Raw genomic sequence first — 21,312 nt, 5'->3', positions numbered from 1 at the left:
TTGAGGCCTGAAACCCAGGAACATTTCTCAACTGAGGCCTGAGCCCTAGGAACATTTCTGAACCGAAGCCTAAGCTAAGTATTCACGTGCGCCTGCACTACCGGAAGGCAAAGGGAGAAGTGCTTGTGCTGCAGTGCACAGGGAACTGTGCCGGCATCCGGGTCGAGCTTTTCTTCTTATGGGAAAGGACTCTCCAACCACCTCCTCAGGAACATTTCTCCTCTTCACCGGCAGGGAGGGTGGGGAAGGGACCTGGGTGGGCCCACTTGTTGCCCCTAAAGTTGGCTCAGTCTGGCCAACACCCCTAGGCTCTACTGAAGCCGCAGCAACAGGAGCAAACAGCCTTCCCTCCTCAGGAGCCGAAACCAAGAACCAGAACGATAATAGCCTGTTTTCAGATCCAGGAAACTGGTGCCAGTAGCTGCAGCCAAGTCTGGCTCGAAATCCACTGCAGAATCCAGGAGCTGCTGGAGATAGAGTATACTGGTTGGCCAGGAGGCTGTGCATCCAAGATATACCCGAGGATAAATCTCTATCTCCACCTGCTGGTTGATGGATGTAATCCCACTAGTCTCTGGATTCATCTGCTGTTGATGACAATGAAACCTCATTTTGTACATTTTTTTTTGAGAATTGACATTTCCCTGCTGCTTTCAGCATTTAGGGACAGGCCAAAAGGGGACTTAGACATTTTTTTTAAATTATACCCCTCTAAGGATAACTATGGTAAATTTTAACCAGTAAACTGTATATTATGTATACTAGTGTTTTAGCCCGTTACATTAACGGGTGCTAGAGTAGATGTCTGTGACTGTTTTGGGTTTTTTTTTTAATTTGTCTCTCTCTCCTTGGACGCTGGCATTCTTTCTGTCTATGTCTTTCCCTGGTCCCCTGTCTGTCTATCTTTATTTCTAACTCTATCATCTTCCCTCAATCCTGCATGTGCCCTTTTTTCTTTCTCCTCCCCACTTCCTTCCAACGTCTGCTCCCCCTGTCCTCCACACTTCCATTCAGTGTCTGTCTCCCTCTCTCTACCCCTTCCACCTACTGTTCACCCTCTGTTTTGCCCCTTCCATTCACTGCCATCTCTTCTCTTTCTTGTCTTACTACACTAGACCAGTGGTTCCCAACCCTGTCCTGGAGGACCAACAACCAGTCAGGTTTTCAGGATAGCCCTAATGAATATGCATGGAGAAGATTTACATGCCTTTCACCTCTATTATATGCAAATCTCTCTCATGCATATTCATTAGGGTTATCCCAAAAACCCGACTGGCTGGTGGTCCTCCAGGACAGGGTTGGGAAACACTGCACTAGACTAATATATACCATATTTACCATATTAAGGTTGCCATACTATGTCTATCATGCTACAGTCTCTCATACCATGTTTGCCATGCAATGTTTACTGTATCATGTCTTCCATTTTATGCGTGCTTGTCTTATCAATTTTGCCATGTCATATTTCACTTTGTCAGTCAGGATTGTAATACTATGCCTGTTGTGCTATGTTCTGTCATTCTACGCTCACCATGCTATGTCATTTTATGTATCACCATACTTGTTAACTATGTTTGCCATTTCGTCTTGTTATTTTATACTTTACAATGGCTGAGAGTGTGGTGCAGAGATTATAACTACAGCCTCAGCACCCTGCAATTGTGGGTTCAGGCCTACATTGTCTCCTGTGGCCCTGAACAGGCCACTTGATACCCCATTGCCCAGGTGCATTAGATAGTGAGCCCACTGGGAAAGATAGGGAAAAATGCTTGAGTAACTGAATAAATTAATGTAAACCTGTTCTGAGCTCCCCTGGAAGAACGGTATAGAAAATTGAACAAATAAATACATAAATGTATTCTCACTCATTAGTAGCAAAATTAAAGTTTACAAAAATCAGAATCAGGACACAGAATCACAGATCCTAAAAATAAGAATCACAAGTGTGAGCTAGATACCTCCGGTATTTGCTTTGTCTACTGGTCTTTAAAGTCATTTATCATGGGATTCCTTGGTATTTATCCCAAACTATGGCAATCTATCGACCGCTTAGAACTCTGCGGTCCGAGGATGTGATATGATTATCGTCGATGGACTTCTCAAAAGTGCATTATGAGAATACGAGAGCCTCTGCTATCTCCATCATATGAGTGTCTCTCTGGAACAAATTAACTGGACCGCAAAGAGCTCTGTCCGATATTCTGAAGTTAAAGAAAATGCTCAAGACTACTCTATTTATAGAAGCATTCCAACAAATGATGTTTCTGACTGGTTTTGGATTTATTATGGAGAGCTGTGAACCAATTGTTTACATTGATTGATTTGCAATCTTTGATGTTTGTACATGTCTTATTTCTTTTATTTTATGTATGTTACTATTTGTAAAGCAACCTAGGAATAGGCGGTTGAGATATCTTTTAAATAAATAAATAATTTTTTTTACCTGCTGCAAGTTGAATTATAAATAATGTATGCAAATATTACAGAAAACCATGCCTGAACTGGCCCTCAAGTGAACTTACCCATAATCAGTGACGAGAGTATTTGATCAGATAGCAAAGATTTGTAGCAGATCTGCATATCCAAGTTTTCTTTTTAATTTTTCACTGTTCAGCCAGCTTATTGCCTGGCATTCCCACAGTAATATAGAGCATATTAATTGGCAAATGCATTGTAACAACCAGGGATATATTTCCCTAGTGTTCCAAGGGGCAAGTGGCTTTTTTGAAAGTCTGTCTTGTGGAGGGTTTGGGGCCCCAAATACTTGGGTACATATGACCTTTGATGCGTTGTACTCAGGAATCTGTGCCCCCTCCATGGATGGATGATATGGGACTTCTTGTTCTGTTAAAAGAAAAACAGTGAAAATAGTTCAAATGAAGCTTATCACAGAAAGAAACATAATAAACAACATAAGAATAGCCATACTTAGGATAAATCAGATATTTGGGAAAAAACGGACATGTCCTCTTTTTAGAGGACTGTCCAGGTACCCGGAGGGACTTTCCAAAACCCGGCAGTTTGTCCGGGTTTTGGAAAGCCCCGATGAGCTCCACCTGGAGCATCTGGAGGGCCTCTGAGCATGCACAGATGATGTCATACACATCTGCGCATGCTCCAGGCCCTCCAGATGTGGCCAGAGCTTGTCGGGGAAGAAGAGAGGAGGATTTTGGGGACAGAGCTGAAGGCAGAACTGGGTGAGCCAGGTCAGAACGGGGTGGGACCGGAGGCGGAACAGAGCGGAGCCATGTGTCTGGGGTTTTGTGACCTGAAATTTGGTAACCCTAGCCATACTGGGTCAGACCAATGGTCTATCTAGCCCAGTTTCCTGTTTCCAACAGTGGCCAATCCTTGTCATAACATCTGGCCGAAACCAAATAGTAGCAACATTCCATGCTACAGACCCAGTGCTAGCAGTGGCTTCTCCCTTGTATCACTACCACCTTTTTGAAATCTATTCTTCAGATTTATACAGATTGACATTATGTGGTATAAACTGCAGATTCCATCACAAAAATACTTTGAGCAATGCAGACTTTGTGATATTTTAAGGCTGAAACACCAAGCTATTGTGGACTCACAAACAAGAGGCAAAAGCAGAGAGCACCAGACATGATCTCCAGGGAGCATACAACAGAATAAAATAAGCTTTGCCTTGCCATCCATTCCTTCTTCAGGTCATACTCAAATAGGAGTGACAATAGACAGATGATGCAAAGCCATTGTCATTATGAGCCAAACTGACGGTAGTTGCCCGAAACATCCATGAAAATGTCTTTAACACTGGAAACAGAACCAGTTGACAAGATTGCAAACTCTGTGGCTTTGGGCTGAACTGATAGTACAGCTGCCTTTAACATCCATGAAGATTTCCTTAACGCGTCAAACAGAAAACATATAACACCCCCAAAGAAACAAAGTGGAGCTCAATGTCCCCAGCATATCACCTCTCACCCTCACAGAAAAAGCAAGAGAGGCTTGGTAGCTCCATCACATTGTCTATCAATGGGAGGCAAATAGGTCGGGACTGCCAAGCCCATCTTGTTTTTCCGAGGCATGCCAGTTAATGGCACCAACTTGAGCTGCCAACACAGCACCACGAGCATGCTCAGTTCATGCATGAGAACTATGCCTGTTTGTGGTTCTAGTGTCAAGCTGCTGCTGACTACCATCTATTTCTGAAAGAGGACAGCAGACAGACCAGCTGGAGGGTATTATTGTTGCCTCTTCCCTCCCCCATGCCTTTTTGGCTACACTATTGGTGGAAATGTTCTATAAAACTCACCATACATTTTGGTTTCTACTGTAATCTTAACAACAGCCGTATAGTAAATAAAAATGTTTAAAACAAAAAAAGTCACTCTGAACCTAGAACAATTTCACAATCCTAGCAACTAACTTTCAGTAGACCCGTTTAGTAATTTCGAGTTTACGCCTAGCAGTGTCTACTGCGAGCTGTCAAAGCTCAAGGTTAACAAGGCCTGACAACCTACATCCCAGGGAGCTCAGGGAGTTGAGTGATGTCTTGGCAGAACCGCTATCCGCGCTCTTCAATCTCTCCCTTAGTACAGGTAGCGTCCCGTTGGACTCGAAGAAAGCTAACGTCATTCCACTCCACAAGAAAGGATCAAGGATGGAGGCAGCGAACTACAGACCAGTGAGTCTCACATCAATAGTGAGCAAACTAATGGAAACTCTAATCAAACGCCAATTGGATACGATCCTGAACGAGGAGAATCTACGGGATCCCCGTCAACATGGATTTACCAAGGGGAGATCCTGCCAATCCAACCTGATCAGTTTCTTTGACTGGGTGACGGGGAAGCTGGATGTTGGGGAGTCCCTGGACATCGTATACCTGGACTTCAGCAGAGCATTCGATAGCATACCACACCGCAGGTTGCTGAGCAAGATGAGTTCTATAGGATTGGGCGACACATTGATGAAATGCGTTGGGAACTGGCTTGGAGGTAGGCTTCAGAGGGTAGTGGTGAACATCACCCCCTCCAAAATGACAGAGGTGATCAGTGGAGTGCGCAGGGCTCGGTCTTGGGCCCAATCCTATTCAACATCTTTATAAGAGACTTGGCAGAGGGGCTCTGAGGTAAAATAATATTATTCGCCGATGACGCCAAACTAAGCAATGTAGTGGGCAAAAGCACAACAGACAAAAACTTAATGCCCGACAACATGATGCACGACCTACCCCTACTGGAGCGCTGGTCTAGGACCTGGCAACTCAGCTTCAATGCCAAAAAATGCAAAGTCATGCACCTGGGCAGCCAAAATCCATGCAAGACTTACACCCTTAATGGCGAGATCCTAACAAGAACTGTAGCAGAACGAGACTTAGGGGTGATCGTCAGTGAGGACATGAAGACTGCCAATCAAGTGGAGCAAGCTTCATCCAAGGCTAGACAAATCATAGGTTGCATACGCAGGAGTTTTGTCAGCCGTAAGCCTGAAATCATTATGCCATTGTATAGATCCATGGTGAGACCCCATCTGGAATACTGTGTGCAATTCTGGAGGCCGCATTACTGCAAGGATGTGCTGAGACTGGAGTTGGTCCAAAGAATGGCCACCCGGATGGTCTCGGGACTCAAGGATCTCCCGTACGAGGAACGGCTATATAAATTACAGCTATACTCACTCGAGGAACGCAGAGAGAGGGGAGACATGATCGAGACATTCAAGTATCTCACAGGCCGCATCGAGGTGGAAGAAGATATCTTCTTTTTCAAGGGCCCCATGGCAACAAGAGGGCATCCGTGGAAAATCAGGGGCGGGAAACTGCACGGTGACACCAGGAAATTCTTTTTCACTGAAAGGGTGGAATAGTCTTCCACTTCAGGTGATTCAGGCCAGCAGCGTGCCTGATTTTAAGGCCAAATGGGATCGACACGTGGGATCTATTCACAGAGAAAGGTAGGGGAGGATCATTAGGGTGGGCAGACTAGATGGGCCATGGCCCTTATCTGCCGTCTATTTCTATGTTTCTATGTTTACCTATGGTATTTTAGGGCCCTAAATATTAGAGTAGGACCCTAAAATATCAGTACATTGGGAAAATGTATAAATTAAATAGTTACAGAAGGATACATTAAAAAATTCATACTAATAGAATACCTCGGTCACATACACGGAATAAAAATGCCAAATGTACAATAAGTGACCACAGACTATAAAAAAATTTAACCAAAACCCTAAGAAGCTAAACCTTGCATGTAGTACAACACAAGAGAAACAGAAAGAGATGCGTATCACCTATGCAAAATATAAATGTAGCACATGCCAGGGATGGTGTTGTGGAGGAGTATAACTATGGCAATTGCCCTTGGCCCCCTGGCCATAGAGAGGCCTCAACACTGCTAGAAACTGAAGACAGTGCTGCTTAGTAATGGGTCTTGGGGACCCCTTCCAAATTTATGCCCTGGACCCCAGCCATGAATAACACCAGCTATGGCAAGATATACACAGATATACAGGCTACCTGCTCTACCAAACTGCATAAAGCAAAAAGTAAATGGACACCCCCCCCAAAAAAAAAAAAAAAACCAACAACAAAACACAAAAAACAACTAACCATTGCTAAGAGCTGGGTCTGCATAGAATCCCTTGAAGGCCAATTACATGCTGCTGGATTCATTACCAGATAGTGAATCCCTAGAGAGCACGATCTCAGGATGGAGGTAAGGAGCGGGAGTCGAGAGCTGCAGCTTGCTTCAGCCTTCAGGGGATTTACCGATTTCCCTGAAGGCCCTGACCGCACACCACTGCATCCCTCCCTTGATTCCAAAATCTCCTCCCCTCGGGACCACAGATCCTCTTTCATCTCCTCACCCCATTTCCAGTTCTCTCTCTCTTTCGTTATGTCTTCCCCTGCAGCAATTTCTCACTTTTAAAAGTTTACAAATAATTCTAGGATTTTTATCAGTCATTTTCATTTTTACCTCAAGTAATTTTTCTTCTGAAATTTTCATTTTTCCCTTGTGTGGTAGAAATGCTGCCCTGGCTTCTGACAAAAGTTGTTCATCTTCTATTAGAATTTAATATTTGAAATAACAAAACATAGAAAAATAGATACATTCAGGGGGAAATTCAACTTTTGATTCCAACATAAGTAAACCTGTAAGCTCTACAAGCTATGAAAATATCTTTACCATGTTTTCATAAGATCAGTGATGATGTCACATATAGGGAAAATAGTAATCAATAACATCACAGGTTGTGATGTACCTATTGCTTGAGAGTGTGACCAGTCTATTGGTAGGCCGCTGCAAAAGCAGGCAACTCTGAGTGGCGCTCGAAAGCTACTCAAAAGAATTTTATATATTTATTTATGCATTTAGCTCCCACCTTTATTCCAAGGTAGGTAAGTTACATTCATTATATGGCAACGTAGAACTGAAAAAGAACAGCTGGTGTCCCTCTGTGAGGTGGGAATCTTGTTAGCTACACTCCCAAATTATAGAAGGTTCTATTGTGTCACAAGGCCAGCACACAACAGTATCTCCAGCAAGATGTACACAGCTATGGCTCAGTGGTTTTGTATTTCCATTTGCTTCATTCCTTTGCTTTTAAAAGCATATCTATCCCAGCCAAAGGACCCCTGTTGATGGACTAGCTAGCTTCTACATCAGAGCTACATAAGACTCCCTACAACAAGCAAACCTATAAGTAACTGTTCCTGCATTTTGTCAATGTCAATCTAGGCATATGAAACTGGAACTTAGAAGGTAATTAAAACCAGATTCTTTGGTTTCAGCCAAAACCGAATCTGTGGCCAAAATTTGCTGTTTAGCTTTGGCCAAAACCAAAACTGACCCCTGCACAGAACAAGTCCCTGCCCCCTTTCCCCTCCTCACTCACACAGATTGAAGAAGCACTCTCTCTTGTAGCCCCCCCCCCCCCCAGGCCTGGAAGTCTAGTTGCTACTGGGGGCAGGAATGATCCCGTTTCTCCTGCCCATGTTTTTTCTGCTGTCAAAATGGCTGTTGCAATTTCTATCAGCAGTCTCACAAGATTGCCGCTGGAGGTTGGAGCAGCCATTTTGAGATTGGAGCTGGCCCTACTTAGCCACCAGAGGATGTATGGTAGGCCCATGAGGGCTCATTCTGTTTGGGAAGGGAAGATAAAAGGCAGAGGGAGAGCTAGGGGACCCAGCATAATATTTTGGTTCTGGTTAAAACCAAATCGAGGTGTAATGTGAATTTCTGGACAGTTTCAGTGCAAAACCTGAAACCCAAATTCAGTCAGCTTCTACTAGAACTTTTGCACAAGCTACTCAAGGGTATATAGCGAGCTTTTTTTATTTTGCTCACATTTATTTATTTATTGCCAGTCTCAGACTGGTCTTAGGATGCAGAAGTGTCCCCGGTTATAAGAAACACTTAAGAAACTCACATCATGTAACCATTCTAGTTTTCAGTAGGTATTTCCTTTCTGCTATGGTTCCTCTGTGCTTTTATAAATTCCTACAACCAATTTTTCCCCCACCAAATCCACCCAGAGGTTATTCTACTAACTCACCATCTAATCTAGAAACGGGACTTTTTTAGCCACATATCAGAGATTACGTCCAATGGATTGAGAAAAACATTTTATTCGAATTCTATAAAACATGCTAAAAGCCAGTTTCATAGAATGGGCTATGCCCCGGCTCCTCTTTGTTTGAAGTGTAACTGACCCAATACATACCCTGGTGCAAAATATAGGCTTGATGATACCTATAAAAATTGGGAAAATTTACCCCTCCCTCTGAAATTGGTCTTTGCAAAGATACCAAAGCCACTCTAGGAGTTTTACTCAACCAAATAAATTTTATAAGAATACTATTTAATTTTTTAAGAATACTATTTAATTTTTTATAAAAGGACCTTTGAAAATAAACCAGCAACATACCCATTTGATAACAAATTACAGGCAAAATCATCATTTTAATAGTTTGAACTCTCACCCACCATGAAATATGTAGAGGATTCCATTGCTCACACAATTCTGTTACTTTTCATTGTCTCTTCCAGCGTACTTTTAATCCAAATGCCTAAATACTTTATTCCATCCTCTTTCCAAAGAAAGGGAAATGAATCAAATAAACCTTTTATACAGTGGACATTAAGTGGAAGAATTTCTGATTTACTCTAGTTTATCTTGTATCCTGAAAATTTTCCAAATTCCTCAATCAGTTCAAGTAAAGAGGGAATAGTTGTCTCAGGATTTCTCAAATAGAGCAATATATCATCCGCATAAGCAGAGACCTTATATTCCCGATCCTTATAGGGAATACCCTGAATCTTCTCTGCCTGTTGAATAGCTAATAACAAGGGTTCCAATACAATATCAAAAAAACAGAGGAGATAAGGGACATCCTTGTCTAACCCCCCTCTGCAACCTAAAGCCATCTGAAAAATTATTATTAATTATTATAATTTAGCAACAGGGGAGCTATACAATGTTTGAACCATTTGTATAAATCCTGAACCAATACCAAACCACTCCAACGCTTGATACATAAAGGTCCATTCAACACGATCAAAGGCCTTCTCTGCATCAAGGGACACAGAAAAAGCCGGATCATTTAAGTTTTTTGACAAATTAAACATATGTAATGCAAGCCTTGTGTTATTAGAAGAATGTCTTTGAGCAACGAATCCTGTTTGATGCATTCCAATAATAAAAGGGAGAGCTTTAGCCAAATGTATAGCTAAAGTTTTAGCTAAAAGTTTTCCATCAACATTAATTAAAGAAATAGGCCTGTAATTTGAAACCAGTGTGGGATTTTTATTTGGCTTTGGCTAAACTATAGTTAACGATTCTGCCATGGTACCTGTAATACATCCTTTAGTTAAAAAGAAATTAAACACTGGTCTTAGAGACATTTGGAGCATTGAGATTAAGCATCAAATTACTGCATCTCAATGGCCACGAATTTGGTCTTGGAGGATGAGATGCACAATGTCTGCATCTGAGACAAACACGTTTTTTTCTGTTGCATAGAGCATTATGGACCCCTGTTCGGTTACAAAAATTGGATAGCTCTAAGTCTAATAGATGTTGGCACTGTCATCTCGAAGCAGGGACTTTAGATCATTTATTATTCTATTGTTCATTTATTATGAATTTCTGGAAATCAATTTGGGACCAAATTAATTGCTTATTAGATAACCCAGTAGCATTGTCATATGATACTGTGCTATTTGGTATGGCAATGAGAGCAAAAAGTCAGATTTCTACAAACAATAACAAATTATTACTCATAATGCCTGGTGTTGCCATTCAACAAATTACGTATAATTGGGAAAAACTGGAGTAGATTAAATTATCATTTTTGGTGGAATTCCTTATGTCATATATATAAAATGGAGAGATTTCTGGCAATACAACGGGGTAGTTTCAAGAAATTTCAAGATGTTTGGGAGCCATTAACAAAGTATTGTACTGATTAGATGAAATTTTCTTTTCCCTTAAATGTACAAGTTCAATTGTGAGGGAAGGGGGGAATTTTATAGTTATGTATTGTATAAGCATTGATTATTTGATAGGGAAGGGGGGGAGTTAAGTATTTATCACTGTTACCATTGATGATTATTAAGTGATATAGATATTGTTAATTTGTTAGGCCATTTTATCACACTTATTGTAAGTTTGAAAATGAATAAAGAATTAAAAAAAAAAAAAGAAGTTTAACTTGGCAGAGGCCACTTTGTTTCATGTTTTTTGGCATTGTTCCACATGCAAACCTTTTGGAAGCGTGCTGGAGCCTTTATTAGACGCATTCTGGGCCAGCCCCTGCTGCTATCTCCCGAGGTGCTCCTTTTGGGACACTTAGGTTCCTGTGGAGTTCGAGGGAAGGGAGCTCGATTGTGGGCTTGGTATCTTGGGTTTGAAAGTGATTTTGAAAAAGTGGACCTCGCAGGATCCCCCCTATTATTGGGGTTGGAGACTGGCTTTCCTTGAGTTACTGGATTAGGAAGCTAAAGATGCTAGGGGCACCTATAAGCGGAAAAACCAGTTTTTATCTGTTTGGGATCCCTATCTCAATTCATTACCACCTCAAAAGTGCAGCCAAATTTTGAATTTGCTTTAAGTATACCCTGTTTTCCGCAGCTTTTTGGTCTCCTTTCACATCTCGACTCTATCCTGGTGGAGGGTGGATTTGGGGGGGAATTTGATGTTCTCTTTGGTTCTTTTTTCTTGTCTGGTCTCTTGTTCTTGCTGATGGCCATTTGGATGTGGGACTGGACATGTGTTGGAGGGGGAGGGGGGTTACTATCCTAGTTTGGAACAAGGGGGAAAATTGTTGATGCCTTGACTGTACCACTTACGCTGTTCTTATTGTTCTTTTGTCATCAATAAAAATTGTTTCAACATAAAACACACTAAAAATTACTTGCACAAATTTGGGCATGTGCCTAATTTATATGTGTAATTTAATTGAACATGTCAATTAGTGCCAACAATTGAGATCTTAAACAATTATTGGGGCTAATTGGAATTAATTAAAATTTGTACATGTAAATTTAGGCATGGAATTGTGCAAAAATTTTGCACGCAGTCCCAGAAAATGAGCAAGGCCATGGGAGGGTCATGGGCGGTTCCTAGAATTCCTGGAATTTACATGCGTGGTTATAGAATAAGGGGGACTCTGTGCCTAATTTAAGCATGAGAATTTACACCAAGTTTCATTTAGTGTAATTGGCCATTCCTAAAGTTAGGCGGGGTTCCAGTGCTAAGCGCTATTCTATAAATGGTGCCTAACTTGCACCTCTTATAGAATAGTGTTCAGTGCTATTTTATTGGCCATAAGTTTTTAAGTGCCATTTATAGACTCTAGTCCCAAGTGCATCCATTATCATACTTTCAGTTTGTTAAAATTTTATACATACAAAATCACATTAACGCACGTGAAATCAATTAACATGTAAAAATGAATGCATGAAACAAATTATATATAAGATGCCCAAATCGTCTGAATATGATCAAAAACAAAACAAAGTTTTCTTCTATACACATCCTTAATTAGCATAGGGAGGAGAGTTCATTCTATTAATAGATTAATTGAAAATTTCTTGTGCATGTACTGCATAAATCTCAGATTTGGCTGTTTTCACACACCAGCACTTTTATCCTCTTATTTGTATTTTTGTTCTGTGGAAAAGGGAAACCCTGATCTCTCCTGAATAGAACCCATTCTTATGTCACTATGAAGGTGATTTCTCCCAGTTTTCTCAATCTTATGTCCTGTGCATTTCCTGTACCTCCGTTTGGGATTGTTAGTAGAGCCTAGCAAATGTTTTTCTAAATTAAAACAGGTACCCTTGGGTTCCAATCAGTATCATAATCAGACCTGTTATTTTGGGTGAGCCCACGGCAGTGGCGTACCTAGGGGGGGGCGGGGGGGGCGGGCCGCCCCGGGTACCAGCCCTAAGGGGGTGTTCCCGGCCTTGCCGTTCAGTCCCCCGCCACCCCCGAAGGACCGCTCGCCCCCCTGGCCTCCCCGCACCACCTATGAACAGCCGCAGCAGGATCGCGAAGTCAGCGTCAGCATCCCTGCGCTGCTTCCTACGACGCGATCCCGCCCCTCCTCTGACGTCAGAGGAGGGGCGGGACCGTGGCGCAGGAAGCAGCAGGGATCGCTGACGCTGACTTCGCGATCCTGCTGCGGCTGTTCATAGGTGGTGCGGGGAGGCCAGGGGGGCGAGCGGTCCTTCGGGGGTGGCGGGGGACTGAACGGCAAGGCCGGGAACACCCCCTTAGGGCTGGTACCCGACGCTGACTTCGCGATCCTGCTGCGGCTGTTCATAGGTGGTGCGGGGAGGCCAGGGGGGCGAGCGGTCCTTCGGGGTGGGTCGGGGCATCAGGCCTTCAGGGTGGGGCGGGCGGGCAGGCAAGCAGGCTTACAAGGGGGAGGGGGTGACAGGCAGGCAGGCAGGCCTTCAAGGGGGGACAGGCCTTCGGGGGGGGGGTGCAGACATTCAAGGGGTGCAGGCCTTCAAGGGGGGCAGGCAGGCCTTCAGGGGGGGGCAGACCTTCGGGGGGGGGGGTGTAGGCCTTTGGGGGGGTGCAGACCTTCAAGGGGGTGCAGGCCTTCAAGGGGGGAAAGGCAGGCAGGCCTTCAAGGGGGGGACAGGCCTACAAGGGGGGGGACAGGCCTACAAGGGGGGGGACAGGCCTACAAGGGGGGGGACAGGCCTTCAAGGGGGGGTGCAGGCCTTCAAGGGGGGTGCAGGCCTTCAAGGGGGAGACAGGCCTTCAAGGGGGGGAAAGGCAGGCAGGCAGGCCTTAAAGGGGGGACAGGCCTACAAGGGGGTGGGACAGGCCTTCAAGGGGGGGACAGGCCTTCGGGGGGGTGCAGACCTTCAAGGGAGTGCAGGCCTTCGGGGGGGGGGTGCAGTCCTTCAGGGGTGGGGTTTAGGCCTTCAGAGGGGGACAGACCTTCGGGTGGGAGGTAAAGTCCTTCGGGGGGTGCAGGTCTTCAGGGGTGGGGTGTAGCCCTTCGGAGGGGGGACAGACCTTCGGGGGAGGGGGGTCCTGGTGTAAAAGTACACAGAGGGAGAGAGGGAAGGGGGGGTTCAAAGATACATGCATATGCCAGACTTTGGGGGTTAGAAATAATGGGTCTAAAAACAGAGGAGTGGGAGAGAGATGGTGCATAATGGGATTTAGGGAGGGAAGGAACAGAAAGGGAGAGAACTTGGAAACAGGGGATGGTGTGGAGGGGGGATAGAGATACTGGATAGGAGGATAGTTGGGAACAGAAAGGGAGAGATGGTGGATCCTGGGGTGGTGGGGAGTTGAGAAAAGGTGAATCTGTGGATGGAGACAAAAAAAAGGAAAGATGCCAGATCTCCGGGAGAGGGAAGGGAAACGGAAGGGGAGAACAGAGATGGCAGACGGATGGTTAGCACGGAGAAAGGAGACCCTGGCAAGCAAGACAACAAGAGCCTGGGACCAACAAGATTTGAATATTGATCAGAGAACAAAAGGTAGAAAAAATAATTTTATTTTCTGTTTTGTGATTACAATATGTTAGATTTGAAAAGTGTACATGAGACAGCTTGAAATGGGAACTTTTCTATTTTTGTGAATGGCAAGGCTGAGTTCAGTTAAAATATATGCTTTATAAGAAAATATAATAATGTGTTTTATAAAGTTTATAAGCATTGCTGGCATACTCGGTGAGGTGTTCCTAGTGTTGGTGGTGGTGGTAGCATGTCAGTGTGTTGAGAGGAAGAGGTAGTCTGGGAAATTCTGCTGAGCAAACTCTGGGCCCATTTCCACCCCCAGTTAGTCCACTCCACTCAACTGGTTCACACACTGAGTGGGTCTTTGGGTGTTATTTCTGGGTAGTTGTTTTAGAATCTCTTCCAGTGGTTTGTCAGTATCTCCTTCTGGTCCAAGGAAGGAAACTTTGTCAACCTTAGCATTGACCTTCAGAATATGTTTGTAACAGCGCTGCTTGTGTGGCATTAGGCTATGTAGTGATCGAAAGAAAAAAACAGACCTTTGCACATTTTTGCACTATATGGTGGGTGTATGAGGAGATTCATTTCCTGCACAGTTAAGTCCATTTTTTCTACTGAATAATAGTATAGGTACAATGAAAGTAAATAGCAAAAATGTTTGAGTAGATAATTAAGGAAATCTTTTTCATATTGCTTGCTTATGGACTGGGAAAAAAGACTGTTCAAGCAAATGTCTCCAGAACTGCTTTAATGGAAAAATGTGATTTTTTTTTTTTTTAAGTACTTTGTGAAATTTATTGTTGTTGTGAAATTTATTGTTATACTTTGTTTAAACTTAAAAAGCGGTGTCATTAACAGTGAATCTAATCGAAAAATCGATTCAACAGGGTGAATCGGATCGAATGAAATATTTTTCTCTGAATCGGGCAGCACTATTGGCTACCATGAGAATGGGCTACTGGGCATGATGGACCATTGGTGTGACCCAGTTAGGCTATTCTTATGTTATGTTCTCATCTGTAGGGGCCTTTGTTTTCACTTCTTATTTTAATGTATTTTTTTCCTGGGAACTTATCAGTGTTTTTTTATAATGGGAACAAAAATGGAAGAGAATTAATGTGTGTGGAATGGGGGGGTGTAACTAATTTCTTCAGCTAAATAATTCAATCCACTTCAAACAGACATAGGAGAACTCACGCACCATTCACACACCCTCCAACCAAAAACGTCAAAAGAAAAAAACTGTTCGACAACCTCCTAGCCATTCGAGCTGCAACACTTGACCCCCAACTCTACAACCTATTGACCTCGACCACAAACTACAAAACCTTAAAAAAAGAAATAAAAACCCTTCTATTAAAAAAACACATAAAACCAAACTAACATAATCAGAACTGTCCCAAGCATCACCTGCAACTACTCCATATGTACTTCTGATGTCATGACAATTCAGACATAATTTATGTTATGTTATGTTTGGAATAATGGTTACATAAATGAGGTTCAATAAAAGAAAATTTTCTGTGGGAGCATTTGTTGGAACTTCTGTTATCCTGATTTCTTCTATCTGTGGGCTTTCTTTAGCTAACCTACTTATCTGGGGCTTTCCACTTCTGCAGCTGCCCTTTTCACGGTCCACTTTGCGCTTGCACTCTCTGGGGAGGGGGGGTTGGGTCTGGGCTTGGTGGGGTAGGTGTGTCTGGTAGTTTTGTCTGGGTGGTGGCTGGGTGTTTCTTGGGTGCTTGTTGTGCGGATTGGTGTGTCTGGTGAGCGGTCTGGGTGTTGTTGCTTGTGGGGGTTTTTTTCATTATAAAATATGGCTGAGGGTCTAGTCCGGCTTATTATTCTTGTGGGTTCTGGGGTGGGATTTGTTTGCTTGCCCCAAGTTTTGGCCTTTTGTTGTGTATTGCTATGCCTCTCATTGGCAATTTTCTCTTGGGAGAGGCTTGTTCATGCTTGTTGTTGCTGTTACTCTCATTCTGTGTTCTTTTTGATAATGTATAAGTTTCTGTACAGACCATGGTTGCTTGTCTGGACCTTTTGCCATTCTCAATAAAAATACTTTGGAAAAAAAAAAAAAAAGAAAATTTTCACTGCCTGTTTCTATTCTGACCATTTATTCCATTTCATGGTTATTGCAAAAAAAAAAAAAAAAAAAAAAATTTTACATGAGGGGGGGGGGGGTGTCAAAAAATGATGGGCCCCGGGTGCCACATACCCTAGGTACGCCACTGGCCCACGGTTATGTTGGGTGTGCCTTCCAAAAGTACCCCTGCCAACATATAATTTATCCTGCATCTTGCCCCCTCTCCTTCTGCCCCTGTATCTGGCATTTGCCGCCACCCTCCCTTTAGCAACTCCCCCCGGTGTACCTCAATTCCTGGGCAGCAATGGTGATATGCATCCGCTACTTGCACTGACCCTGCAGGCTTCCCTCTGCCACATCCCACCAGAGAGAAAACAGGAAATGACATCAGTGAGGGTGGGGAATGGGAGAAGAAGTCTGCAGGCTTGGCACAAGAAGCAAATATGTCACCATGCTCCTGCCTGCAAAGGTTCAGGAAAGGGGAGGTTTAGAGCAGGCTTGTCCAACCTATGGCTCTGGGGCCAGAACCTGGCCCTCCATTTGGGTTTTTTTCCTGGCCCTCGGAAGCTTAGTAATTCATGTGGTGCTTATAGCAAGATTATTACTACTATTAATCATTTTTATAATGCTGCTAGATGTACACAGCACTGTATATTAAACATTCGAGAGACAGTACCTGCCCAGTAGAGCTTACAATCTACTCATTCTTAGGAGCCAACTATTGAAAATGATTGGGGGTGCTGAATTCAAAACAAATTTCCCCTCACTCAGCAAAACCCCCAAAATACATCTGGTAGTGAATGACCAGCCTGTATCTAAATGTCAAGAGCAGGGCAGGTAATGTGGACAAATCAAAAATCCAGGATCTTGCCATTCTCTTCCCCCTCACAGTTTGTTAGCATCAAACTCTCTCTCTCTCCATTCAAGCCATCTACAGCACTTTTCTCCAACCAGTCCCTCAGTCCATAGAGGAATAAAAGCGCAGTTAAAAACTTAAGGGGTCCTTTTATTAAGCTGTGCTAATCGATTTAGCATGCACTAAATGCTAAGATGCCCATAGGAACATAATAGACGTCTTTTAGCATTCAGCACGTACAGGAATCAGTTAGCGTATCTTAATTAAAAGACCCCTAAATTTGGTGTAAAAAAAAGGGAGGCAGAAAAGCACAGTTCAGGAGGGGGTTCCCTTTGAAAAATTTCTTACAGGCCCAGCAGCAGGATTTAAGAAAATTACTCCTCTCCCCATTAACATCCTTCCTCAGTTGCTTTCATAAAACTACAGCAAAGTTTTTTTTTGAAGTTTTATTTTTAATTTGTCTCTTGGCTCCTGCATACCTTGGTTGGTAGAGGTATAAAATGTTTAATTGCTTTTGTGAGTTACATTACTGTTAAGCAGTTAAACTTTTTTGTGCTAATTTCTGTACTCCCAGCCCATTCACATATTAAATCATTTTCATTTTATAGACACAAAACTAGCACACAAAAGAATGGATTAACATCTCAGTTAATTATCAGATTTTTTTTTCTGACTTGACTTACGGTAAATGTGTGAAAGCCCAGTATATATATTTTGTTTTTCCTGATCATGGTACAGATCCATTTAGCTGGGCTCAACTGGTAACCTTTTTAAAACTAAATGATTTTTTGTTCCGGAATGCAGTTTGGCAAATGTATGCCAAGGGGCAGGAGTTCAAGGAAGCAATATTTTTGTGAGAAGTCAGACAGCTACAAGCTGCTAGTTGAGAATGTATTCACGTTTCTTTCTTTGGGGTTAGGTCCATGCTATCCCCCTGTGTTCATCTTGGGTAATGACATGTGCATATGATCCTGGAAGCTATTTGGCCTGTGGTGGTCTTAATAAATTTGTTCCATCTACAACCTGAAAACTTGTGAAGGAAATGTTCATGTGAGCCGTGAACTGGCTGGACACACAGGTTAGTACTATGGAGTAAAATAGAAGCTATGTGCTTGCACCCACATGTGTGTTTTATATAAATTGATTGGATATATACTTAAGTACCGTGGTCCCTACTGAAATCCTCTTAGCACAACTTCTAGATCAACTGTGGGAATGAGGTATATCTTTTTAGTTTCTTTTGTATAAAAATTTGATTTCATTTCATACAACTTCACACAATTACATTAGTGATTCACAATATCCTAAAACATATAAAAATGTACATAATCCCAAACCCAAAACTTGTATAAAAAATTGCCTAACATTACTGAAATCTAGGCACTTGGAACCTGGGCTGGCCACTGTTTGGAAACAGGATGCTGGGCTTGATGGACCTTTGGTCTGTCCCAGTATGGCAATTCTTGTGTAGTTACAAAATGTGGCCCTGGGTAGAAAAAGGTTGGACAAACCTGTTTTAGAGAGAGGGGGAGTTGCCAGGCTATGGGCCAGTGAGTGGGAGCGAATGCCAGATCCAGGTACGAAAGAGAGGGTAGAGAGGCGGTCAATGCCGAACTGTCAGGCCCACCCGGAGCTACACGACCGTTTCCAATCTCTCGTGAATTAGTTAGAAAAAAATATTTCTTAAATAAAATGCAGTAGTATGGATGCTTACTGTAGAAATGAAGAGGCACACTACTCTCTTGATTAGATCTAGTTGATACAATTACTCTTGTGGGCTCTGCAGGCTGGAAATCAGAGGAATGACTTGTTTTGAAGTAATGATTCTCCAGTTTTGCATCTCCTAAGTACAGATTGCTCTTTTTCCTTGCCCAAGGCATGTCTTCCAGAAGCTCCTTCTTCTTGAGATCCATCTAGTAAAAAACAAACCCACAACATGGGAGATAAGTGTACAGAAATATCATTATCATTCACATTTTGAAAAATTTATGAGAGCACTTTGGAGACATACTCGTATTCATGATCTCCCACTGAAATATATCAGTGTTTTAAAATTGCAGATACTGTTCTGGCTGGATAAAAAAAGAAAAGCAAGGCATTTTAAATTGGGGGTTCCTGAGGAAGGGCATGAAATCCTCTCAACCAACCTTTCTACAGTACCCTGGAGATGCTGATGCCTTTGTACAGGTCACTGATGAGGCCCAACTTGGGGTACTGTGTTCAGTTTTGGAGGCCATATCTAGCTAAGGATATAAGAAGATTTGAAGCGGTTCAGAGAAAGGCGACAAAATGGTAAGGGGTTTGCGCCAAAAGACATATGAGAACAGACTGGAAGACCTGAATACGTATACTCCAGAGAAGAGGAGGGAGAGGGTTGATATGATACAGACGTTTAAATACTTGAAAGGTATTAATATGGAACCAAATATTTTCCAGAGAAGGGAAATTGGTAAAACTAGAGGTTGAAGGATGGTAGATTTAGGAGTAATGTTAGGAAATTCTTTTTCACAAAGAGGGTGCTGGATGCTTGGAATACCCTACCGAGGGAAGTGGTAGAGAGGAAAACGGTGACGGAATTCAAAAAAGCATGTGATGAACACAGAGGATCTCTAATTAGAATATGAATGGTATAAATTGAAGGCTTGTATTGGGCAGACTTGTATGATCTGTGTCCCATATATGGCAATTCGGTTTAGGATATGTGTGTGTGTGTGTGGGGGGGGGGGACAGTTTAGGATGTGCTTTGCAGGGCTTCTATGGGAGCTCCGGCAATTTGTAACATGAGGGCAGTCAGTGCTGGGCAAACTTTCAGTCTGAATCCCACAAACGATGAGATGGTTTGGATAGTCTGGAGTGAGCTTCAGTGGCGACTCCAGTAATTGGAACCTATGGGCAGTACCAAGATATTTGGCCCAGAAATAACAAAGAAAAAAAGACATTTTAATTTAATCATTAAATTGTAATGTGCGTAATTATAGGGCAGACTGGATGGACTGTTCTGCTGTCATTTACTAAGTTACTATGATATATTTATAATCTGGATTAATGTAATTTATATCTGTACCTCACCTTAATGCTAACATGAAAATACATTTATTTTTAATGTACTAGCATGAGCTAGATTCTTTCCTACTGATATTCAGAAGCGGTGCTGACTGGTTGAATAGCTCTCTACCAACTAAATACAAATATTCAGTTATCCAGTTATGTTTGCCGAATATTCACAATTAGTGGCTAAAGACTAGCCAGCTATATCACGTGATAACAGGCAATTTTCATCACTGACCGGCCAAGTTTAGTGGCCAAATCAGACCTTGCAAATATCAGTCCCCAAATATTGACAGCCAGTTGCCGGCAAAAACTAAACCAGATATTCAATGCTGGTTACTGGAAATAGCCCAACATTGAATATTTGCGATCTGCATTGACCTCAGGAGTTAGCTGGCCTGCCTCCTGTGGTCTGAATATTGGCCTATTTCTATTTACAATCACTAAGTATAAAGAACTGTCTTTGAAATATTCATAAGTATAATTAAATCAGTTCACAAGATACCTCTGTATTTTATACATCTGTATTATATCTCCCCTCAGCCATCTCTTCTCCAGTTGAAGAGCCCTAATCTTGTTAGCCTTTCCCCACAAGGAACTCATCCTGTTCCCTTTATCATTTTGGTTGCCTTTCTCTGTACCTTTCCTAATATCGCTATATGTTTTTTGAGATGCAGTAACCAGAATTGCACACATACCATGCTAAGGCCCTGCAGAGATGCATTAAAATACAGTAAAGGGAAATTTTCACAAAATATTGAAAGATCATATGCAGGGCAGCAAAGTTGCCCCAGACCTGAGTATAGTCCTGGCGATGGGTTGAGGTCAAGTTGCACCGTGTCTCTAGATTTCGATCCCCTGGGATGCTGGTCAGTGGATATATTCTGCCTAAATGGGGGGGAAATTCTAGAAAAACAAAACAGAAGGAATAACTGAAACTCAGAGACTTTGCTGTATTGCAGTAAGGCATTCTCCTTTGGGACTGGGCTTTATATGTAGTTAACTGCTTTATAAGTATTTATTTATTTAAAACACTTATAGCCCTCATATCAAACATCTATACGGATAACAATACGTACATCCTATATAATAAAACTCTAGAGCGCGCATGCGCTCTTGAAAAATCGTGATCCCTGGTGCCATGTTTTCTGATCCATGGCCGTGTTCCATTTTAGAACGCGGCCAGGGATCACTCTGGCCACTCCCCTCCTCACTCACCAATCCGAAGCAAGCTCCTCACCTCCCACCCTCGCTCACCGCTGCTGCTGCCGCTGATCCTTCTCTTCGGGCCAGCCTGCGATCGTTGCCAGCTTTGGCGGGCCTCGCGGGCCGCTTTCTGGACTCGGTGGCACGTT

General features: G+C 42.8%; 1 protein-coding gene across 1 annotated transcript in view; it reads right to left on the bottom strand.

Moving 5' to 3' along the window:
* Positions 1–2,548: 2,548 nt before the first annotated feature.
* LOC117365491 overlaps positions 2,549–21,312 on the bottom strand; it is a 43,346-nt gene continuing 24,582 nt past the window's right edge. The window contains exons 5-7 of the mRNA XM_033955967.1: positions 20,754–20,863; positions 18,624–18,822; positions 2,549–2,844 (exon numbers count right to left, since the gene is read on the bottom strand). Coding sequence (XP_033811858.1) covers positions 2,549–2,844; positions 18,624–18,822; positions 20,754–20,863 — 605 coding nt within the window. The remainder of the gene's footprint in view (positions 2,845–18,623; positions 18,823–20,753; positions 20,864–21,312) is intronic.

Source organism: Geotrypetes seraphini, chromosome 8 (genome assembly GCF_902459505.1).
Source record: "Geotrypetes seraphini chromosome 8, aGeoSer1.1, whole genome shotgun sequence".
NCBI classification, from domain to species: domain Eukaryota; kingdom Metazoa; phylum Chordata; class Amphibia; order Gymnophiona; family Dermophiidae; genus Geotrypetes; species Geotrypetes seraphini.
This window is presented reverse-complemented; position numbering and strand designations above follow the sequence as displayed.